The 25,296-nt window shown below is 37.5% G+C and overlaps 2 protein-coding genes, 1 non-coding gene and 1 pseudogene across 3 annotated transcripts; 3 read left to right on the top strand and 1 right to left on the bottom strand.

Annotated features, from left to right (window-relative positions):
* Nucleotides 1–1,216: 1,216 nt before the first annotated feature.
* On the top strand, nucleotides 1,217–24,887 carry zgc:103586. The gene is made up of 5 exons (XM_038270272.1): nucleotides 1,217–1,341; nucleotides 1,452–1,568; nucleotides 8,176–8,287; nucleotides 8,360–8,417; nucleotides 24,632–24,887. Exons 1-5 carry the CDS (start codon nucleotides 1,335–1,337, stop codon nucleotides 24,743–24,745), a joined length of 408 nt encoding a protein of 135 aa, XP_038126200.1. The 5' UTR covers nucleotides 1,217–1,334; the 3' UTR covers nucleotides 24,746–24,887.
* LOC119773449 lies at nucleotides 9,418–9,537 on the top strand (annotated as a pseudogene).
* Nucleotides 15,071–17,577, bottom strand: LOC119773315. The gene is made up of 5 exons (XM_038270269.1): nucleotides 17,522–17,577; nucleotides 16,795–16,938; nucleotides 16,546–16,710; nucleotides 16,175–16,463; nucleotides 15,071–16,066 (listed from the first exon to the last, which is right to left on the bottom strand). The coding sequence occupies exons 2-5, from the start codon at nucleotides 16,798–16,800 to the stop codon at nucleotides 15,921–15,923; spliced, it is 606 nt and encodes a 201-aa protein (XP_038126197.1). The 5' UTR covers nucleotides 16,801–16,938; nucleotides 17,522–17,577; the 3' UTR covers nucleotides 15,071–15,920.
* LOC119773438 lies at nucleotides 22,656–22,774 on the top strand. Its single transcript, XR_005279386.1, has one exon. It is a non-coding gene; the product is annotated as a 5S ribosomal RNA (ribosomal RNA).
* Nucleotides 24,888–25,296: the final 409 nt, after the last annotated feature.

The raw sequence follows: 25,296 nt of genomic DNA, 5'->3' as shown, positions 1-25,296 counted from the left end.
CTTTAAATAAGTTAAATTAAGTCCTACCCAAAGCCATAAACACTGAAGAATATTCTATGCTATGAGTTACAGTAACATTTAACTTCCCTATGGGACTGATTACTTCATTGATTGATTCATTGATTTAGTTAAAGGCCTTCTCCAAATATAAAGCTAGGTAAGGAAGATTTCCAAGTTTTTAAAAGTGTTTTGCAGAGCTAAATTCCCATGCAGATTGGAAACCACTAAAGTTATAAGTCGTCAGTGTTCTTCTTACCCTGGCTTACTGAGAGATGACTCCTTTAATACTTTTCTTAGGTTTTTGGAAACTGAAATTGAGTTTTTTTTTCTCTGTTTAGAGTTGCTTTTACTGATTTGACATACAGGGCTTCACTCCTTTCTCAAACAGGCTATAAAATAATCGTTTAATCTATTAGGTTTGCTGCATTACTTTTTTCTTAGTTTTCTGCAAAAAGAACTGGAAGACAATACATACAATAACGGTAATATTGGAACAACTAACATTCACTTCTCATGTTATAACAATAAACAATTTAGAACATTTTTGCTATTTGCTATTCAGGACATTTATTGTGAAATCTTAAATAGTGCAATAACATAATTTTATCAGGATATGTGAAGTAAAAATTATTCATTCAAAGTGTAAGTACTGCACAGAAGATAACAGAATGTTATCACTTTTAGGATTTATATGAGCATGTTCTTTAATGGAATCATGTTTATTACACCATCTTTAACTAAGAATATGCATTCATACATGTCAGAATAACTTTTGAAGATAATATATTTTAGCTCTGTACTTACATTTTTCTTTTTTTCTTTGTATATCTTGTTGTGTTGAATTACAATGGAGAGATGATTGATATATGTAAAATAAAATAAAGTTTTTTTTTCGTGTTTTTTAATTTTTTCAGATCCAGTGGAGTAAATCCTAAAATTATCCCAACGAATTGTGGCTTTTGTTAATGTGCTGTAGTGTTTTTTCTTTTACCATAGGTATTTAATTAAAAATAGATTTAAGAAATATATATATTTTTTGATCCCTCAGTTCAAAGTAAACTTTGACAGACCTCAATCTCTGTTTGATCCTATGAAAAACAGGTGGATGACATCACCGCTAATCAGCCAATCAGGCAGAAGGTAAACAGTTGAGATGTTATCATGAAAACCAGCTCAACTCTCTCCTGTCAATCAGTAAGTAAAAAAACAAACAAAAGCTCTTTAAAACATTAACAGGGCTACTGTGCATTTGTTCACCACGTGATAGTTCAGCTTTAGACTGAAATTCTGCCCAGAACAGTCAGTCTAACAAAGTGGGAGAGAACTCTGCTACCATGACAGGCAAGTCCATCTTTAGTTCTCTAACAAGCTTCCTGAATGTTCTTATAACCCACGTGGCTCACAATGAGTCCAGTAGTTTCAGTAAAGGTTAATGCAGTATTTCTATTCAGATAGAGTAACAGAACTGGTTTCAAAGTGCCTGCAGGCCCGGGATATGGCCTACTGTCCTTACAGCCGCTTCCCTGTGGGTGCTGCCATTTTAACAGCAGATGGTTCTATAATCACAGGTAAGAAACCAACAGGAGGCTTGGTCAGAAAATTGAAAATGTTAACTAGGCAGATGTAATTATAAGAAATTAAATCAAATAACAGAAAATTAATTAATTTGATAAACAGACCTAAATTACTCAGATAATTAATTGAGAGTGTACTGATATTTAATATTTTTTCCTGGTTTGGTCATTTAACTGCCCAAAACAAAGCTAAACTTGGCGGACTTGTTAAACCGAGCAGTAAGATTACAGGCCAACAACACATCAATTTGTCTCAGCATTACAGTAAAGCATTGCATCGGGTCAGTCATAAGATTACACTTTCCTGTCACTTTGACCTCCCTCCATCACGGCAGAGATACACCCTTCATTGTGCCAAGAAAAATGGGTACAGAAATTCTTTTGTGCCCTCTGCCATCAAGGAGCTGAGCAAGTTGTAAATTTCACAGTCTCTTCTGCTTCCCCTGATGAAGTGAATCTGCTACTGCTACTATGTCTGCAATGAACTCTTTTATAATTTAATTTAATTAATTGTATTTTTACATTGTTGTGTGTGCGCAAGCCAAAAGCCAATTTCTGTCATCATTGTGTATGGTAGACAATAAAGTTTTTTTCTATTCTATTCTATTCTATTCTATTCTGTAATAGTAATCTTGCAATTTAATCTAATGTTTGGTGGGCCTACTTAATTACTAAACATTAACTTTTTTGTAAAGCCTTCCCTCGGCAATAATTAAGAACCCCATACCTTCTACCAACGTCCATAATGCCTTTATTATCCTAATTGTCAAATTTATGATTCATGATCCTTATCAAAATTAACCTACATTTGGATCCACCAAGCTGCCAATGTTTGAAATGTTGGAAAATATTTAAATAAACTGTATCTAAGGCTGAGGAGTCTGGCACTTAATACAGAAGACTTTGGACAGAATGATGTTTTAAAATTTAATATGAGTTAATTCTCTGTTGGCAGTATCCCTGGGCTATGCTCTACTGTGGAGGCAAGGGCGTCTTCTAAATGGACAATACCCTGAAGAATACTGTCTAAGTAGTTGAAGATCCTTAAGGATAACAAACATTATGGTTTGCATAGACCATCACAAATCCCTGATCTCAAAACCAAGTTAGGGGCAGAACTGAAATGGCATTAGCAACCAAGGCTATCCTGACTGACCAGACTGACTCATGTCATGTACGCAGCATTTCAGTCTGTAAATCAGAATCAGATCAGAATCAGAATCAAGTTTATTGCCAAGTAGGTTTGCACTTACAAGGAATTTGACTTGGTGTTGTTGGTGCAGACAAAAAACAAAACAAAACAAAATAGCAAAATAAGATAGAATATATATAAATATATATATATATGTAAAGAAGCGGCTAGAACTCAATTTCAAAAGGCAGACTAACAGATTTAGCAGCTGTCTAGAACCAATCAGATAGCCACTGATAGCAAATATGTCTATTTCTTTTTTAAATAAAAGCTCTTACATTAGTAAATTTTAAAGATATGCACTTTTTGGACATAATAAAGGGCATCATTAAACATATCACAGTTATAATCCTGATACATTATGGGTCTGCCTCCAATGCTGTAATTGGCCTGGTCTGTTAAGACCAGAGAGTTTTTAACATTAGAAAGGGCAGGAATCAGTCTGGCTAGCCTGGCTAGAGCAAGGTGGCCTATATATCTGGCTCAGATGTACCAGTTATGTCCGGGGGGGAGAGGGCCATGGTTACCACTAACTTCTAAGAGAAACCTGTGGAAGGAAACCCAAAACGTTTCACCCAAATCTTACAGTTTAATGGCAAAGGCTCATCAACAGCTTAGTTGTAGAGGTGGTCGGCAGCACCAGATTCCTGGCAGTGCACATCACAAAAAATCTCACCTGAACTGTAAACACCACCTCACAGGTCAAAAGGGTACAAATGCGCTAGTATTTCCTGCACGGAATGAGGGGAGCCCACCTGCCTTCACCCATCCTCACCACCTTCCACAGACGCACCATAGAGAGTGCTCTGACCAGCTGTCTCACTGTGTGGTGTGGAGGCTACAGCGCCGCAGAGCTGGGATAAATGTCACACCCCCGCCATGGACCGTTCTCTCTGTTGCCCTCTGGAAAGAGACAATGCAGCATTCGATGCAGGTCCAGCAGATTCCCCACCGCCATCAGCAGGGCCGGTTCTAGCCCTTTGGTTGCCCTAGGCGAGATTGAGTTTTGCGCCCCTCACTTTTGCCACGCGAAATACCAGTACTGTTTTCAGCATCTGTTTAGTGCTTCATTGAGTTGTGTTTATTGTGCCTACAGTTGTGCAAAGTGTGTGTTACAAAATTGCAAATTGAGTGCAAAGCAGTGTTTGTTCTTTTAGTTTTGTGAACTCAGTGAGTGGATTTGCTATAAGTATTAATAGTTTTAGAAATTGTGCTATAAGAATCAAGGTTGTGTTTAAGCATTCAGAAAAAACTGTAACTTAGCATGGAGTGATGCATAGACAAATACCAGAATAGGTTTCATTACCTTTTCTTTTTTATTATTTTAAATAATTTATTACACACTCAAAGTTAGGACTGTGCAGAAACACTTTTAACCATCTGTAAGGACACTTAGGTAAAGTATAACTAAAAAACTGGATTGAATCATTGAATTAATTTATTTCAGACAATTAACAAATTTAACACACATTAAACAAATATTAAATAAATCAATTTCAGAAATTACCAAATAACAATAAAAAATAATAAATTTAAGAAATTCTTCAACCAAGGACTACATAAAAAAGTAATTGATAAACATTAAATTAAATTTTCTGTTCCAGTTCAATTAAATCATTTGAACATAAATAGAAATGAGATAAACAAAATTTTCCTCTAAATAAAATATATCAGGTATATTTACCCTGATTTCTGACATTGATTAGTGATTAAAGAAAGGATTAACCCTCTACAAACAAAAGTGCTTTTATGAATACCATTACAAAATTAAAAGTTTGAAGTTGTTTTTTTTTGTTCACATATTCTATGATGAACAGCTATAACTTCATATATTTTGATGATTATTTGTACATCCCTTTTGAATACTCAATGCAGATAATCACTACAAAATATTTTATTTATATTAGTATCTTCTACCCATTCTCAAGCTAATAATATAGCACATAATTCTGAGAAAAAAATGATGTCAACATTAGGGATGGGGATCGTTAATATTTATTGATATCGATACCTTTATCGATACTCCTTATCGATCCGAGTCTTTATCGATACCACTATCGATACTTTTCTGTTATTTGGTGGAAAGACGATGCAACAAAATTTTTTAACAGAACTGGTATTGCTTCTATTGCTTAACAAGTGAGCATAACAAAAACGTTTCTAGCCTTCAATAAACATGGCTAATGTAATAGGCCACTTCGAAATGACATAAAACTAACTAGAATATATTTTCACAATTGTTGGTTAATGTATTGTCTACTGTCACTTTTCATCATGTTTTTAGTGATTAGGAAAATATTTAACAAAAAAATAATTGTATTTTAAATTAAATGTAATTTTTAATAAATGTTGGCATCAGTAGTTTAATTATATATAGAGCAATATACAACTGTATTACTCATGTTTCTCGCCAAAAACAAAATTTCCCGTTTTCTTTACGTTACACTTGAACGCATCATGATAACCTAATTGTCGTTTTACTGAGCCAATCTGAACACATCATCACGCAGCACGTCTGAAACTTTATTTACTTTTCAAGCTAACTAGCTTGTATGCTGCTGATTAAAAGACGGATTTCACAATTACTATTTTTAACTGACCGGACAGGCTACAAAGTCTGTGTGCGCGCTTACCAGTGGTACTCTGAGTGGATGATGAAGACGGGCCCGACCGCGAGCAAAGTTAAGCAAGTACGTTTGCTTACAATTTCATTCCAAAACATTGGTGGATATGCTGCAGTAATTGACGTCACGACTTCCGGGTTGGAGGGCGCTTGAAAAGTGATCAAAATTTTTTCCGATTTTCTCTTAAATGTGAAAAAAAAAAAACAAAAAACGGTGGTATATTTATTTGTTCATATTTTGCTATTTATATGTACGTAAGGTTAAGTCAAACTGACGGACGCTTCATAATGTTTAATTCGCTCTATGATTAATGTGAAGTGAGCCTAAGGGCGACGCTAGAGGGCGCCCCCAACACATTTGTCGCCCTAGGCAATTGCCTAGCTCGCCTGTAGCAATCGCCGGCCCTGGCCATCAGACAGCTGAACTGTTGAAAAACTCTACAGGTGCTGGTCATAAAATTAGAATATCATGAAAAAGTAGATTGATTTCAGTAATTCCATTTAAAAAGTGAAACTTGTATATTATATTCATACATTACATACAAACTCATATATTTCAGATGTTTATTTTGTTTAATTTTGATGATTACAAATGACAACAAATGAAAATCTCAAATTCATCATATCAGAAAATTAGAATATTACTGAAGACCAATAAAAACAAAGGATTTATAGAAATGTTGGCCAACTGAAAAGTATGAACATGAAAAGTATGAGCATGTACAGCACTCAGTATTTAGTTGGGCCTCCTTTGGCCTGTATTACTGCAGCAATGCGGCGTGGCATGGAGTCGATCAGTCTGTGGCACTGCTCAGGTGTTATGATAGCCCAGGTTGCTCTAATAGTGGCTTTTAGCTCTTCTGAATTGTTGGGTCTGGTGTATTACATCTTCTTCTTCACAATACCCCATAGATTTTCTATGGGGTTAAGGTCAGGAGAGTTTGCTGGCCAATTAAGAACAGGGATACCATGGTCCTTCAACCAGGTACTGGTAGCTTTGGCACTGTGTGCAGGTGCCAAGTCCTGTTGGAAAATGAAATCTGCATCTCCAAAAAGTTGGTCAGCTGCAGGAAGTATGAAGTGCTCTAAAACTTCCTGGTATGTGGCTGCGTTGACCCTGGACCTCAGAAAACACAATGGACCAACACCAGCAGATGACATGGCACCCCAAACCATCACTGACTGTGGAAACTTTACACTGGACTTCAAGCAACGTGGATGAAGTGCCTCTCTTCTTTTCCTCCAGACTCTGGGACCTTGATTTCCAAAGGAAATGCAAAATTTACTTTCATCAGAGAACATGACTTTGGACCACTCACCAGCAGTCCAGTCCTGTTTCTCTTTAGACGCTTCTGACGCTGTCTGTGGTTCAAGAGTGGCTTGACACAAGGAATGCGACAGCAGAAACCCATGTCTTTCATACGTCTGTGTGTGGTGGTTCTTGAAGCACTCACTCCAGCTGCAGTCCACTCTTTGTGAATCTCCCCCACATTTTTGAAGGGGTTTTGTTTCACAATCCTCTCCAGGGTGCGGTTATCTCTCTTGCTTGTACACTTTTTTCGACCACATCTTTTCCTTCCCTTCGCCTCTCTATTAATGTGCTTGGACACTGAGCTCTGTGAACAGCCAGCCTCTTTAGCGATGACCTTTTGTGTCTTGCCCTCCTTGTGCAAGGTGTCGATGGTCGTCTTTTGGACAACTGTCAAGTCAGCAGTCTTCCCCATGATTGTGTAGCCTATAGAACTAGACTGAAAGACCATTTAAAGGCTTTTGCAGGTGATTTGAGTTAATTAGCTGATTAGAGTGTGGCACCAGGGGCCATCAATTTTGAACCTTTTCACAATATTCTAATTTTCTGATATGATGAATTTGAGATTTTCATTTGTTGTCATTTGTAATCATCAAAATTAAACAAAATAAACATCTGAAATATATGAGTTTGTATGTAATGTATGAATATAATATACAAGTTTCACTTTTTAAATGGAATTACTGAAATCAATCTACTTTTTCATGATATTCTAATTTTATGACCAGCACCTGTAAATCATGTCACAGACTCTGCATCACACTGATAACACCAAACCAAATCACTACATATTTGCACCATATATATATTTATTGCTCTGAACTTCCACACCAATGCGTCTTTGCACCATGGTTTTTCTCCCACACTGTTTATATTTGATCACTGTTGCACCTTATAAAATGGAAATGTTCATTTGCTGTATGAAAAGCTGTGCTGAACGAAATGTCGTTTCACATACACTCTGTATGCAAAATGACAATAAAAGTTGTTTAAGTCAAATTGATGAAAATGTTTGCAAACTAATTCAGCAGTGTCTAAAAACTGATCTTAATATTGTGGCAATTAGAATATATGAATAATTTAGAAATTTAAGACTTACAATATATATATATATATATATATATATATATATATATATATATATATATATATATATATATATATATATATATATATATATATATATATATATACAGTATATATATGTATACATACTGTATATATATATATATATATACAGTATATACATATATATATTTCCTAAAAGGACCTAAAACAGGAAAGAGAAATAAAGATTGTATGGCACTGATATAAAAAAAAAGCTTATTGGTCTTTTATTTGGTTTATGTAAACTTCTGCTTTTTGACAGCCCATTTAAATGATGTATCAGTGTATCAGGTATGAGACATAAATCTTTTAGATCAGTACCAAGTAAACCACATAATACTTTAGAAAACAGTCTGCATGTTTCTTCTAGGCTGTAATGTGGAAAATGCCTCCTATGGTCTGACTGTGTGCGCAGAGAGGACAGCCATCCAGAGAGCTGTAGCCGAGGGACACAGACAGTTTACCGCCATCGCTGTGACATGGTAGGACACTGAGCTTCATACAGACAATTATTTGAACAATATCATAATTTATTCTGTTGTCTTTTCACGTAGTGATATTAAAGACCGTTTCGTTGGGCCATGTGGAGCATGCAGACAGGTTCTCATGGAGGTGAGATCATCAAGGGAATCATCCAGTTGACTTCTTTTTGTTTACTTCCTTTTCTTTTTTTTATGATTTAGAAGTAAAACAGGTTGGAAAGTCAGCCTAAGAACAAAGATTTTTTCATTATTAGTAAGATTTTTGTAAGCTGTGTAAACCAGACAAATTATACTGCTGTTTCGTATAGCTTGACAGGAAAAAATCAGAAAAAATCTGAATAAACAATTTACTGTAGTATTAATAAGCTACGACATTAAACTGTGATAATATCTGTCTGGAGAAGTGCCAATGTTTATTACTCAAGCAGAAATATAAATCCTACTGTTTAAAAATACTCTTTTAGGACTCAAGTTGTGGTCCTCTCAAATTCAGAGTTGTAAATGTGTAAAAGTTCCATTTCTAAACTACTTAAAGTATAAAAGTAATGCAGGGGAAATGTTAAGGACAGATGCTTTAAACCTTATACTGGGTACTACCCTATTTAAGAAACATTTTTTCTACAATTCTGCATGATAACTTCCTTATACTTAAAAATTTCTTACTTTTATAACTAATGGTAACAGTTAGCCTGATAAACCAGACTAAATGTGAGATTAAATGTGTAATTTAGTCTGGCCCCAATGAATGAGACATCGGAAGATTGTTGTTGATACCAACCCATTGTTTTTCAAACCATATCTATGCCTATTGGCCAACGCCCTGACCAATGAGCGCAACCGACTATGACATAGTAAAAGCTGGTGGGGAAGTGTAAACAAACAGGCTCTCGGTAAAATGGTAAAAAACCCAAAGTCTAATCCTTACAAAACCGATTCCAAAGTAAAACGTTGCCATCAGAGCCAGCGGTCCTTCACACATGACTACAAAATCTCAGGCACTCAGTTTAGGCAAGAACGGCTCAGTTTTTGTCCCACAGCACAAGTCCATCTCCACAATCAAGAGATGTGAACCAAAGCAGCAGGTGGAAACAGCCAGCTGTACAAGTAGGCTGGCTGACTGACTTCAAGTGGCTTACGGCCATACCACCCTGAACACGCCCGATCTCGTCTGATCTCGGAAGCTAAGCAGGGTCGGGCCTGGTTAGTACTTGGATGGAAGACCGCCTGGGATTGGCTCTGGCTCATGACCCCCCCAAGTACTTATTCTTGATCCTGGAGTTGAGCAAAAACCTGGGTCTGATCATTTCACACCTCTGCCACCTGCTGGCCAGGTCGAGGAACAGTGCTTTTTCATTTGAAAGAATTTTGCTCCTTTTTTCTTAGGTCAACACTGTTTTCTGATTACTTCTTTATGTATTTCACTAAGAGGAGACACTTTAAAACATAAAGATTTGTATTATTAATTGCAAATATCAATGTGAAAAGGTTACATACATCTGTTACATTATTTATTTACTATAAATATTCATATAGAATTTAATATATATAAAACTTAGATAATCTGAAGACTAAAAAAAAACTGTTTGCTTGGAAAATATTATACAACTTGCATAAAAAATACAAATACAAAACATTGAAACATTGAACAAATATTTATTAATATACGGATAGAACAATATACATAAATTATTTACACATAGCAAATTATTTAAATACAAACATATGAAACATCTAATAAATATCTAATAATATGTAGACTAAAACATTACAATGAGATATTACATATGCAAAATATTATAAATACAAAGCTATAAATATAATAAATAAAAATATTGAGGGAAAAAACTTTAGACAAATATGACAAATGTGTTCATCTAAATGACAAACAATTTACATCTAGCAAATATAAATACTAAGTTATTAGACATCTAAAAAACTTAAATAATAAAGAGGAAAACAAATGAAAAATAATTTACATGTAGTTAAATATTATAAATAAGAAGCTATAAAACATTTGTAGAAAAAATGGATAGGATACTTATATGACAAATTATAAATACATAGCTAAAAACATCTAAGAAATATTAAATATAGAGTAAAATAAATAAAAAATTATTTACATATTGCAATTATAATGAAAACAAAGCTGTAAAACAACAAAGAGTCAATATTTTAGTCTATCAGATGGAGCATCTTAACGAGCAGGTAGAGCAGACGGCTGTCCTGTCACCTGTGCAGCCTGCGGGTGCCTCATCCAGCCAAACTTTGTCTTTTGAGCGGCGGAGTTCTCGGGGGTCTCCGGCCCCAGGCATCGGCCAAAGAGGGTGTAGCCCCACCTGGACTCGTACTTCTTCACAAAGTTGGTGGCAGTCTTGTCATGCTCGTGGAGAGAGCCAGCGGTGACAATCTTCTGCCGGAGGGCGACCGGCACGAGGTGGTGGTGGTCGCTGTCATCCGTCAGCTCCAGCAGCAGCACGGCCAGGGCCTCCACCTCCACGATGCCAGGAAGGTGCAGATGCCGCTGGCTCATGAGCACGTCCTGCAGAGCTGGGCTGTCCTCCTCCTTCACCTCCACTGCCTGGGTGAGGACGGCGTGCTGCTTGCAGACGCCGTCTATGGGGTCCTCCTCCTCCATGGCCACACCCTCATCCAGCAGCTCCTCCTCCTCCATCCTCTCATTAGCTGCTGCAGAGTCCTCTTCCTCCTCCTGATGGGACTGAAAAATAGAAAAATATTTATGGGATGGTGAGAGGGAGGCAGGAATTTCTGAGGTGTGGCAACATATGACATTTGTTTACACTGAATTTAATCACAGTTATCACAGTTTGGTGAGAATAGTAAGTATAGTAAGTGTTTCATGTGAAACAGTTCATATTAGAAATACATCGTACAATGAGATTTCACTTAATAGGAGATAGAAGAATGATAACACTACTTCTAGAGGGGCATTATCACAGGAAAGGTATTAAGACACAGGTGCTGAGTCGCAGATGTGTGAGATTGATTGTCAGAGAGGCAGCTTTGCAGCATTTGCACAAGAAGAAACTATAGAAAGAAAAACGTACCCATCAGAGATCCAGCAGGATGCCGGCAGAGGCAGAGGGAAGCTGTTGGGACGCCGCCGCCGGCTGGCTGCTGGATGGAGCCAGCTCTCCCACGGTGGTGAGCTGGGTGGAGACCGACACCTCCGACTCATCCAGGAGACTTTCTGCAAAACACAAGACACAGACAGAAAAGGCATGACATTAAGTAGATTGCTTGAAATGTGATGTGATAATAAATTCAGCATATCACAAAGATACAACACAGCATGTCTCATGTTCACATCAGCATGAAATATTACCGGCAGCAGCCAACAGCTCTGCATCACTGGCGTAGTAAGGGTCATGCTGGAGCTGGGAGGTGGAGGCAGATGGAGCTGCTATGTTTTTATGGGGAAAATACTTAGAGTAAGATGGTGCACGATGCTCACACACAACTTAGCTATGAACGACACCTGTGTGGACTAAAAACATGAGCATACCTTCATCTTCCTGTCCAGGTGGCAGGTGACAGAAGGGAAGTCTTGCACATACTCCAGCATGCGCTCCTTTTGCCACTTCAGCTGCTCGCTCCTCTCACCCTTCTGGCGATACTCGGCCAGCAGCCACACAACCCAGCCAACATCGTTCTCCAGCAGCCATCGGAAAGATTGTCCGGCGTATTAACCGAAGCTGATGACCAGCTGGCCTCTCCACAGCTCCCCGCTGGTCTTCTTTGCAGCTGCCTCTGCCTGTTGGGGATCCAGCCAGGTCCGGTCCACCACCTTGCTTGATGCCTGTGCCACAGCCGTGGCTGCATCGCTGCACTGCAGCCGTGCCTGGCCCTGCTTGTACAGAGGGATGCTGAGGTACTGGTGGGTCTTCATGTGGCTGCACAACAGGGGCTTGGTGCTGAAGACCTTCCCACACACGCTGCAGTTGTGCTCCTTCGGACCGTGAAGCTTCATGTGCCGCGTCAGGTTCGACTTCTCAGTGAACCTTTTGTGGCACACATCGCATTCATGGATTTTCCTGTCCATCGCTGTCGTCGTAACCTAGAACAAAACATGGAAAATATAGATTAGGATTTAAGACTGGCAGCCATTTACTACACAACACACACACACACAGATCTCTACGGGTGAGCGGTGCAGTCAGGTGATTCAACTTCATAGTTTTAATATTGTCATATGGATATCTTTGCAGAATAACCACTGTCACATGTGTTTAGATGTGCAGCGATCCATTATAAGAAACTAGACAGGCTTCAGGACAGGAAACATACATGTTGTACAGATATCACAGCAGTCTGAAGACCAATAGTCGCTCATCTTTCACCTTAAACTGTCCTCTGTTAGTTACAGTTGGTTTATGACATTTATGCACTATTTTTGCACGCCACGTATCACTTTACTTGGATTTATCACTTTAGTTGGATATTCACTTTATTTGGATTTAGTTTTTATATATGCATAGATATACATACATACATATATATATGTATATATATATATATATATATATATATATATATATATATATATATATATACATATATATATATATATATATATATATATATATATATATATATATATATATATATATATATATATATATATATATATATATATATATATACAGAAGAGCTATATGTGTATATATATATTATACATACATATATATATGTATATATATATATATATATATATATATATATATATATATACATATATATATATATATATATATATATATATATATATATATACAGAAGAGCTATATGTGTATATATATATTATACATACATATATATATGTATATATATATATATATATATATATATATATATATATATATATATATACATATATATATATATATATATATATATATATATATATATATACAGAAGAGCTATATGTGTATATATTTGATCTCTTTCTATTCTTATTTTTTATCTTTATTATATTGTGTAGTTGGATGTGTGTATATATATATAAAACTGTAACTGGAGCGTGTAACCAAAGTAATTTCCCTCTGGGATTATTAAAGTATTTCTGATTCTGATTTTCAGTTTGTAAATAATCCATCATGAGAGGATTTGGGGCAGGAACATCTCACACACAGCTGGTAGCCGTCTAGTTTCAGGAAGAACACTCCTATTCAACCGGTGAACAGGTTGTGCATGTGGAGTCGATTTGAGATGTTATGAACTAATACTTGGTAACTTTTTACTTTATTAGTTCATTTACAAGTACTCTAAATATAAAAATATTATGCAATACACACAAATCATAGTTAATACATAAATTTACCATAATAATGAATATGAAATGATTAATTTAAAAATAGTTGGTTTTGAAAAGGATTAAAATGAATGTACTTATTGCTAATATCATAAATACAAAGCCATAATACATGTAACAAATATCTGCATTTGTCATATTTGCACCATGTAATTTATTTTAAAGTATATTTTCCCTAGTTGTATATTTTCAAAGATATATTTCATAATATATAGGCAGTACATAAAGCCATGGAAGAAATGAAGAGACCACTGCTGTCATGAAGAATGATGGTTATATATTGTAATGGCAGATATCAGTCTTTAAATTAAAAACTTATGAGCTATTACTGTTGTTATCATGATATTTGTACAGAAAAATGTACTTTTAATTCTACCAGGCATTAAAACAACCAATCCAGGGCTGCTCTCTTCATTTTTCCCATACTGTATATTAATAGTTCAGTCGGGCAGCTGTTCTCCATCACTGGAGAGGGGGAGTGTCGCCACATTGCAAGATCACAACGTATTACCCTCGTTTAGAAATACTCCGTCATGTTATGAACTAATACTTCATGACAGCTTCGGTACAAATGTCAGAAAATGATGGAAAGTTTGTTTGACTTCATCGAGACGGCAGAAAGAAAAAAAAAAAGAAGGAAAAACGCTTCATATTAACAGAAGCCTTGTTTGTCAAAATCGGGAAATATTTGTGAAACTTAAAAGCCCGGTTTAGAAAAAGAATGAATTATAAATTAATTACTTTAGATCTGTAAGGGTATATCGCTAGATTAAACGGAAGAAAGAAGAAGAGAAAAGCATCTTACCTCCATAGTAGTTTATCTCTGGCATGAATGAACGGCCCGGCGAAGGAGGCTGCTGATTGGTCCGTTGAGCAGGATCCTCGCTCAGTGATTGGTCTGTTGAGCGCTGAACGCTGCTCAACCATTGGTCTGTTGAGCAGCGGATAGCTACTTGGGAGAACAGTCGCCCCCCAAGGGCTCATGACCCCCCCAAGTACTTATTCTTGATCCTGGAGTTGAGCAAAAACCTGGATCTGATCATTTCACTCCTCTGCCACCTGCTGGCCAGGTCGAGGAACACTGCTGGTTAGTTTTTTCATTTGAAAGAATCTTGCTCCTTTTTTCTTAGGTCAACACTGTTTTCTGATTACTTTTTTATGTATTTCACTGAGAGGAGACACTTTAAAACATAAAGATTTTTATTATTAATTGCAAATATCAATGTGAAAAGGTTACATACATCTGTTACAATATTTATTTACTATAAATATTCATATAGAATTTAATATATATAAAACTTAGAAAATCTGAAGACTACAAAAAACTGTTTGCTTGGAAAATATTATACAACTTGCATAAAAAATACAAATACAAAACATTGAACAAATATTTATTAATATACGGATAGAACAATATACATAAATTATTTACACATAGCTAATTATTTAAATACAAACATATAAAACATCTAATAAATATCTAATAATATATAGACTAAGACATTACAATGAGATATTACATATGCAAAATATTATAAATACAAAGCTATAAATATAATAAATATGTAAAAATATTGAGGGAAAAAACTTTAGACAAATATGGCAAATGTGTTCATCTAAATGACAAACAATTTACATCTAGCAAATATAAATACTAAGTTAATAGACATCTAAAAAACTTAAATAATAAAGAGGAAAACAAATGAAAAACAATTTACATGTAGTTAAATATTATAAATAAGAAGCTAAAAAACATTTATGAATATCCAATAACATAGAGTGTAGAAAAAATGGATGGGATACTTATATGACAAATTATAAATACATAGCTAAAAACATCTAAGAAATATTAAATATAGAGTAAAATAAATAAAAAAATATTTACATATTGCAATTATAATGAAAACAAAGTTGTAAAACAACAAAGAGTCAATATTTTTAGTCTATCAGACGGAGCATCTTAATGAGCAGGTAGAGCAGACGGCTGTCCTCTGTCACCTGTGCAGCCTGCGGGTGCCTCATCCAGCCAAACTTTGTCTTTTGAGCGGCGGAGTTCTCGGGGGTGTCTGGCCCCAGGCATCGGCCAAAGAGGGTGTAGCCCCACCTGGACTCCATGCTCGTGGAGAGAGCCAGCGGCGGTGACATTCTTCTGCCAGAGGGCGACCGGCATGAGGTGGTGGTGGTCGCTGTCATCCGTCAGCTCCAGCAGCAGCACGGCCAGGGCCTCCACCTCCACGATGCCAGGAAGGTGCAGATGCCGCTGGCTCATGAGCACGTCCTGCAGAGCTGGGCTGTCCTCCTCCTTCACCTCCACTGCCTGGGTGAGGACAGTACGCCATCTATGGGGTCCTCCTCCTCCAAGGCCACACCCTCATCTAGCAGCTCCTCCATCCTCTCATTAGCTGCTGCAGAGTCCTCTTCCTCCTCCTGATGGGACTGCTCGTCTTCCGCTGCAAACATAGCATTACTGTGATGATGAGTCCCACGTGCCGAAGCAGTTAGGAGAGGTGAGATTGCTTCCTTGTGTGTGTGTGTGTGTGTGATTAAATATGCCTTACCTTTCTGGGCGTAGTACTGCCTTGCAGTGAAGGCAGTGGACTGGCACAGGGCGTACTCCACCCCAAGCAGCTCCTCCTCCTCTGGGTCCTGGTACTGCTCAGGGTATGGAAGGGGAGCAGCAAAGTTGGGCTCCGGCACGTGCTCCTTGCCAAAGAGAACCTCAGCCTGCTGGTTCATGCGTTGGATCTGCCGGGGGTCCATGCAAGTCGTCTGCCGCCCCTGACTACCAGCAACCCGGAGGGCCTCCATGCTGGTGTTCCACTGCACGGCAAATGCAATGAGGTACACCTGAAACACAAACATGTTTGCTGCATGTGATAAATGGTTTTAAAAACACTGAACATTTGCTTGTTTCCTTTTTTAAACTCACTTGGAATGGCATGATCCCGCATCTCTTGGAGGGGATGGCGTTGTACAGGTGTGCATGCAGCCCCTCCAGACAGTTGCTGCCACGCCGGCACCTGTACTTGTTCAGCTGCACGCCATTCAGCACCACCGTCTTCACAGCCACACACAGCTGGATGCCAGGGGGATCCTGGAAAACACATAGCATGGCTCTTAGCCTGGCGTGGTCAGCATGTTGGTCTGGACACATGATGAATATTAGACACCAAACCACCTGCATGCATCCAAGATGTTTGCTCGCTGTCGCCCAGTGCGAATCCACAGCCTCTGCAGACTTGAAGAGGGGGATGCTGTCTATGTCGAGACCTGCTGGCCCCTTGAAGTCAGCGAGGATGGACTCGATGACAGAGGCGGTCTCCTGGAAGACACAGTGGACAGCACGGTCACTTCTCCTGATTCTGCAGATTTCTGAGCTAAATTTATACAATATGGAAAAACTCAGACATGTATGATTACAAATAAATTGCAATAGATTAGATTAGATAAGTGGAATATTCACATGCTCTGTCAGTGCTGATAGTAAAAAGGAAGCAAAAATGATGACCTGATGTAATAAAAAGTGCTTTAAATAAAACATTTAGACATTAACAGGGGCGGATCTAGAAAAATATTTATGGGATGGTGAGAGGGAGGCAGGAATTTCTGAGGTGTGGCAACATATGGCATTTGTTTACACTGAATTTAATCACAGTTATCACAGTTTGGTGAGAATAGTAAGTACAGTAAGTGTTTCATATGAAACAGTTCATATTAGAAATACATCGTACAATGTGATCTCACCTTATAGGAGATAGAAGAATGATTACACTACTTCTAGAGGGGCATTATCACAGGAAAGGTATTAAGACACAGGTGCTGAGTAGCAGATGTGTGAGATTGATTGTCAGACAGGCAGCTTTGCAGCATTTGCACAAGAAGAAACTATAGAAAGAAAAAGTTACCCATCAGAGATCCAGCAGGATGCCGGCAGAGGCAGAGGGAAGCTGTTGGGACGCCGCTGCTGGATGGAGCCAGCTCTCCCACGGTGGTGATCTGGGTGGAGACCGACTCATCCAGAAGACTTTCTGCAAAACACAAGACACAGACAGAAAAGGCATGACATTAAGTAGATCGCTTGAAATGTGATGTGATAATAAATTCAGCATATCACAAAGATATAACACAGCATGTCTAATGTTCACATCAGCATGAAATATTACCGGCAGCAGCCAACAGCTCTGCATCACTGGCGTAGTAAGGGTCATGCTGGAGCTGGGAGGTGGAGGCAGCAGGAGCTGCTCTGTTTTTCTGGGGAAAATACTTACAGTAAGATGGTGCAAGATGCTCACACACAACTTAGCTATGAACGACACCTGTGTGGACTAAAAACATGAGCATACCTTCATCTTCCTGTCCAGGTGGCAGGTGACAGAAGGGAAGTCTTGCACATACTCCAGCATGCGCTCCTTTTGCCACTTCAGCTGCTCGCTCCTCTCACCCTTCTGGCGATACTCGGCCAGCAGCCACACAACCCAGCCAACATCGTTCTCCAGCAGCCATCGGAAAGATTGTCCGGCGTATTTACCGAAGCTGATGACCAGCTGGCCTCTCCACAGCTCCCCGCCGGTCTTCTTTGCAGCTGCCTCTGCCTGTTGGGGATCCAGCCAGGTCCGGTCCACCACCTTGCTTGATGCCTGTGCCACAGCCGTGGCTGCATCGCTGCACTGCAGCCGTGCCTGGCCCTGCTTGTACAGAGGGATGCTGAGGTACTGGTGGGTCTTCATGTGGCTGCACAACAGGGGCTTGGTGCTGAAGACCTTCCCACACACGCTGCAGTTGTGCTCCTTCGGACCGTGAAGCTTCATGTGCCGCGTCAGGTTCGACTTCTCAGTGAACCTTTTGTGGCACACATCGCATTCATGGATTTTCCTGTCCATCGCTGTCGTCGTAACCTAGAACAAAACACGGAAAATATAGATTAGGATTTAAGACTGGCAGCCATTTACTACACAACACATAAAACACAGATCTCCACGGGTGAGCGGTGCAGTCAGGTGATTCAACTTCATAGTTTTAATATTGTCATATGGATATCTTTGCAGAATAACTACTGTCACATGTGTTTAGATGTGCAGCGATCCATTATAAGAAACTAGACAGGCTTCAGGACAGGAAACATACATGTTGTACAGATATCACAGCAGTCTGAAGACCAATAGTCGCTCATCTTTCACCTTAAACTGTCCTCTGTTAGTTACAGTTGGTTTATGACATTTATGCACTATTTTTGCACGCCACGTATCACTTTACTTGGATTTATCACTTTAGTTGGATATTCACTTTATTTGGATTTAGTTTTTATATATGCATAGATATACATACATACATATATATATGTATATATATATATATATATATATATATATATATATATATATATATATATATATATATATATATATACAGAAGAGCTATATGTGTATATATATATTATACATACATATATATATGTATATATATATATATATATATATATATATATATATATATATATATATATATATATATATATATATATATATATATATATATATACATATATATATATATATATATATATATATATATATATATATATATATATATATATATATATATATATATATATATATATACAGAAGAGCTATATGTGTATATATTTGATCTCTTTCTATTCTTATTTTTTATCTTTATTATATTGTGTAGTTGGATGTGTGTATATATATATAAAACTGTAACTGGAGCGTGTAACCAAAGTAATTTCCCTCTGGGATTATTAAAGTATTTCTGATTCTGATTTTCAGTTTGTAAATAATCCATCATGAGAGGATTTGGGGCAGGAACATCTCACACACAGCTGGTAGCCGTCTAGTTTCAGGAAGAACACTCCTATTCAACCGGTGAACAGGTTGTGCATGTGGAGTCGATTTGAGATGTTATGAACTAATACTTGGTAACTTTTTACTTTATTAGTTCATTTACAAGTACTCTAAATATAAAAATATTATGTAATACACACAAATCCTAGTTAATACATAAATTTACCATAATAATGAATATGAAATGATGAATTTAAAAATAGTTGGTTTTGAAAAGGATTAAAATGAATGTACTTATTGCTAATATCATAAATACAAAGCCATAATACATGTAACAAATATCTGCATTTGTCATATTTGCACCATGTAATTTATTTTAAAGTATATTTTCCCTAGTTGTATATTTTCAAAGATATATTTCATAATATATAGGCAGTACATAAAGCCATGGAAGAAATGAAGAGACCACTGCTGTCATGAAGAATGATGGTTATATATTGTAATGGCAGATATCAGTCTTTAAATTAAAAACTTATGAGCTATTACTGTTGTTATCATGATATTTGTACAGAAAAATGTACTTTTAATTCTACCAGGCATTAAAACAACCAATCCAGGGCTGCTCTCTTCATTTTTCCCATACTGTATATTAATAGTTCAGTCGGGCAGCTGTTCTCCATCACTGGAGAGGGGGAGTGTCGCCACATTGCAAGATCACAACGTATTACCCTCGTTTAGAAATACTCCGTCATGTTATGAACTAATACTTCATGACAGCTTCGGTACAAATGTCAGAAAATGATGGAAAGTTTGTTTGACTTCATCGAGACGGCAGAAAGAAAAAAAAAAGAAGGAAAAACGCTTCATATTAACAGAAGCCTTGTTTGTCAAAATCGGGAAATATTTGTGAAACTTAAAAGCCCGGTTTAGAAAAAGAATGAATTATAAATTAATTACTTTAGATCTGTAAGGGTATATCGCTAGATTAAACGGAAGAAAGAAGAAGAGAAAAGCATCTTACCTCCATAGTAGTTTATCTCTGGCATGAATGAACGGCCCGGCGAAGGAGGCTGCTGATTGGTCCGTTGAGCAGGATCCTCGCTCAGTGATTGGTCTGTTGAGCGCTGAACGCTGCTCAACCATTGGTCTGTTGAGCAGCGGATAGCTACTTGGGAGAACAGTCGCCTGGGAATACCAGGTGCTGTAAGCTTTTAGGCCAGCAGGAGCTGCTCTCGCTGCAGCACCCTGTCGCCTTTCAGCAAGCGTCTACTTTTGCCTTTCAGTCCTCTTTAAGGCCACAACAAAGCCAACGTTTCGCTGGAAACCAGCAGGCAAAGAGGCACACACAAAACTTGACATTTTATTAAGTCCATTTTACAGTTTTTCTTCTTTTTCCCTCTAGCTTGACTCTGTGTGTTTTGCTGCTTTCAGTTACTTTTCTCTCCCTTAATGTGATTTACAGGCTGCCATCGGAGAGTTGTTTCTTCATTTGCTGGCTTGAATTTGCAGTCAATCTGCTGAGATAGCTTGAAAGTTGCTTGTTTTGTGGAATTTTCCAGTGGAGACAGTCTTGTTGGAATGGATGGGCGGGATCTGAGTAGTTCACTGGGAGAGCATCAGGTCAGAGTGTAGCGTCCCGCTTGAAAAGATGCTCTCTCAAACTGATGGTTCACAATTCCATTTTATTTATTTGCCTTGCTTGTCAACACACCGTAAGAGCTACAAAACACACAAATAAAATCCACATTAATAACTCAGACAGTGTGTTGACTTTTACCCTTTTTTACATCATCAATTTACCATGAATCATTTTTAACCTTCAATTATTACGACCCTTTTTAATCTGGATAATCCTTAAATGTAGTGCTATCACCATATTTTCCATGTATATTTATTAAACCCTTTAGTATACAATTTTATAATGCCTTGTACCATGAAATAAAAGAAAATGCATTACAATGTAGCCATCTGTGACTTCGCTTAGTATATAATGTTACTATTCACAAACATTTGTATTGCTGAATAAGCATGGCAAACTTAACAGAGACCATTAGCACCGTCTGGTGGACAAAAACGTAACTACAACAAATATAACTTTGCACTGTACAGTAAGCTCAGTGAAATATGACTAAATATGCATTCTAAAAACAAACACTGATACAAACCTTGTTCCCTCATCAACCAGGTGCTAAGGATCCTTTGCAAATCAAGATTATTCTGTGACAATATGCCTTTTCCCGTTTTAACTTTAGAACACAGCATCTCTCTGCCTGCCAGTGTTCGTGCCACTGCTGTACACCCAGTGACATTCTATTCACGTCGCTTTCCTGCTCTCAGCCTTTCACAATAAAAGCATGGGCTGTATTACTGCTGTAGCAAAATAAACACTGTGGATTAATTTAAGACACAGATATAGTAATGACGACATTTACATAGAGTAGCTGAATGTACATTCATTTGAGTTTCTTCCTTGTCTTTTTGTCTGTTATAATTTTCCTGCCATCACTAGTATGCAGAGGTGTGAAAAATGCCAATGTTTATTACTGAAGCAGAAATATAAATCCTACTGTTTAAAAATATTCTTGTAGGAGTAGGGATGGATATCGAAAACCGGTCCCTGTTCAGAACCGGTTCTGTGTGTTCCAATTCCATGGCACCGTTTGGCAGCTCGCTTAACGGTTCTTTCAACACTTCCAGGCAGCACCACAGCCTAGCGCTGCGCAGCACGACCTACGTAACATTTTCTACGTAAGTTACGTCACTTTTTGCGCAAGTTACGCACACGGCATAAGGTAAGCAAGTACAGGCGTAAGTCTAGAAAAGCAAAGCAAAACAAAAAAATGGCGTCAAATAACAGGCCATAACAAAGATGAGCTTGAATTAAACAAAACTAAGGAGTCTACTTTTAGAATGTAAGGAGTAGAAAGTAGATAATAGGAAAAAAATTTCAAGAGTACAAGTGAAAAGTGGTCTAAATAAAAATGACTCCTGTAATAGCCCAACATTCTACTTAAGTAAGGTAAAAAAAAAGTATTTGTACTTTGTTACTTGACACCTGTGCAAGCGTGTGGGGATGAGTGCATATGCACCAACAAAATCTCAGGCACTCAGTTTAGGCAAGAACGGCTCAGTTTTTGTCCCACAGCACAAGTCCATCTCCACAATCAAGAGATGTGAACCAAAGCAGCAGGTGGAAACAGCCAGCTGTACAAGTAGGCTGGCTGACTGACTTCAAGTGGCTTACGGCCATACCACCCTGAACACGCCCGATCTCGTCTGATCTCGGAAGCTAAGCAGGGTCGGGCCTGGTTAGTACTTGGATGGGAGACCGCCTGGGAATACCAGGTGCTGTAAGCTTTTTGGCCAGCAGGAGCTGCTCTCGCTGCAGCACCCTGTCGCCTTTCAGCAAGCGTCTACTTTTGCCTTTCAGTCCTCTTTAAGGCCACAACAAAGCCAACGTTTCGCTGGAAACCAGCAGGCAAAGAGGCACACACAAAACTTGACATTTTATTAAGTCCATTTTACAGTTTTTCTTCTTTTTCCCTCTAGCTTGACTCTGTGTGTTTTGCTGCTTTCAGTTACTTTTCTCTCCCTTAATGTGATTTACAGGCTGCCATCGGAGAGTTGTTTCTTCATTTGCTGGCTTGAATTTGCAGTCAATCTGCTGAGATAGCTTGAAAGTTGCTTGTTTTGTGGAATTTTCCAGTGGAGACAGTCTTGTTGGAATGGATGGGCGGGATCTGAGTAGTTCACTGGGAGAGCATCAGGTCAGAGTGTAGCGTCCCGCTTGAAAAGATGCTCTCTCAAACTGATGGTTCACAATTCCATTTTATTTATTTGCCTTGCTTGTCAACACACCGTAAGAGCTACAAAACACACAAATAAAATCCACATTAATAACTCAGACAGTGTGTTGACTTTTACCCTTTTTTACATCATCAATTTACCATGAATCATTTTTAACCTTCAATTATTACGACCCTTTTTAATCTGGATAATCCTTAAATGTAGTGCTATCACCATATTTTCCATGTATATTTATTAAACCCTTTAGTATACAATTTTATAATGCCTTGTACCATGAAATAAAAGAAAATGCATTACAATGTAGCCATCTGTGACTTCGCTTAGTATATAATGTTACTATTCACAAACATTTGTATTGCTGAATAAGCATGGCAAACTTAACAGAGACCATTAGCACCGTCTGGTGGACAAAAAACGTAACTACAACAAATATAACTTTGCACTGTAAGCTCAGTGAAATATGACTAAATATGCATTCTAAAAACAAACACTGATACAAACCTTGTTCCCTCATCAACCAGGTGCTAAGGATCCTTTGCAAATCAAGATTATTCTGTGACAATATGCCTTTTCCCGTTTTAACTTTAGAACACAGCATCTCTCTGCCTGCCAGTGTTCGTGCCACTGCTGTACACCCAGTGACATTCTATTCACGTCGCTTTCCTGCTCTCAGCCTTTCACAATAAAAGCATGGGCTGTATTACTGCTGTAGCAAAATAAACACTGTGGATTAATTTAAGACACAGATATAGTAATGACGACATTTACACAGAGTAGGTGAATGTACATTCATTTGAGTTTCTTCCTTGTCTTTTTGTCTGTTATAATTTTCCTGCCATCACTAGTATGCAGAGGTGTGAAAAATGCCAATGTTTATTACTGAAGCAGAAATATAAATCCTACTGTTTAAAAATATTCTTGTAGGAGTAGGGATGGATATCGAAAACCGGTCCCTGTTCAGAACCGGTTCTGTGTGTTCCAATTCCATGGCACCATTTGGCAGCTCGCTTAACGGTTCTTTCAACACTTCCAGGCAGCACCACAGCCTAGCGCTGCGCAGCACGACCTACGTAACATTTTCTACGTAAGTTACGTCACTTTTTACGCAAGTTACGCACACGGCATAAGGTAAGCAAGTACAGGCGTAAGTCTAGAAAAGCAAAACCAAAAAAAATGCACTAAACTAAACGTCTATCTATTCTAATAATAGTTATACAATTTGAGTCAGGTCTTCACAATATGGCTTCTCACAAAGAAGAAAAAGCAGATAAATATATCCATGTCAGCAGGATGGAAGACGATTTCTGACTACGAATAGTCCCTTATAGCTCCTTATCAATATTGTTATGGAGTTGATAACCCCTAACTCTGTCTGTCTTTTGTTTTTTGTTGTTTTTTTCCCCACAGTTTGGATCAGATTGGACTGTATATTTAACCAAGCCAGATGGAACTTACAAGGAAACTACGCTCAGCAAACTGCTTCCCTTAGCATTTTCCCCCGAACACCTCGCAAAGAACTGACCATCCTTCAGCTGGATGCCCATGCACTCTAAGCTCTGACAGATAAAGAGAACTACATAGTAAAACTTAGTAGTTTTTTCATAGTAAGTTTAGACTTACTATGTACATGTAAACATAACCATACAATTAATGTAACTCATTTGTATCAGGCTAAAGTTGTGTGTCAAGTTTGTTTTAAAGCAGAAGTTGCTGATAAAATTTTTTTGTTTTTTTTATCTAGACATCAGAAGGTAATATTTGCTTATGTCTTATTTTTTTTAGCCATGTATAACCCTGCGGTAATGCTTGCTGTAAGGATTGCTGGACAGAATACTATTAATTAGAAAATGTGTATGTATAATAATAATAATAATAATAATAACAATAATAATAATATTAATACTACTACTACTACTACTAATAATAATAATAATAATAATAATAACAATTATTATTATTGTTATTATTAGTATTATTATATCACTTTATTATTACTTTTTATTAGTATTATTTTATCACTTAATCATTATTATTATTATTATTATTATTATTATTATTATTATTATTATTAT

The sequence above is a fragment of the Cyprinodon tularosa genome, unplaced genomic scaffold, assembly GCF_016077235.1.
Source record: "Cyprinodon tularosa strain WSP-4 unplaced genomic scaffold, ASM1607723v1 ctg76, whole genome shotgun sequence".
Classification (NCBI taxonomy): domain Eukaryota; kingdom Metazoa; phylum Chordata; class Actinopteri; order Cyprinodontiformes; family Cyprinodontidae; genus Cyprinodon; species Cyprinodon tularosa.
The sequence above is the reverse complement of the archived record's forward strand: the minus strand, read 5'-3'. Positions and strand labels throughout refer to the sequence as shown.

Excerpts from the sequence above, each read along its gene's own strand:
- zgc:103586 (XM_038270272.1), top strand. Across the intron at positions 1,569-8,175 it reads AGATGGTTCTATAATCACAG|GCTGTAATGTGGAAAATGCC; the intron begins GTAAGAAACCAA and ends TGTTTCTTCTAG. Across the intron at positions 8,418-24,631 it reads GCAGACAGGTTCTCATGGAG|TTTGGATCAGATTGGACTGT; the intron begins GTGAGATCATCA and ends TTTTCCCCACAG.
- LOC119773315 (XM_038270269.1), bottom strand. Across the intron at positions 16,464-16,545 it reads GCGGGATCATGCCATTCCAA|GTGTACCTCATTGCATTTGC; the intron begins GTGAGTTTAAAA and ends TTTGTGTTTCAG. Across the intron at positions 16,067-16,174 it reads GCAGTACTACGCCCAGAAAG|CGGAAGACGAGCAGTCCCAT; the intron begins GTAAGGCATATT and ends CTATGTTTGCAG.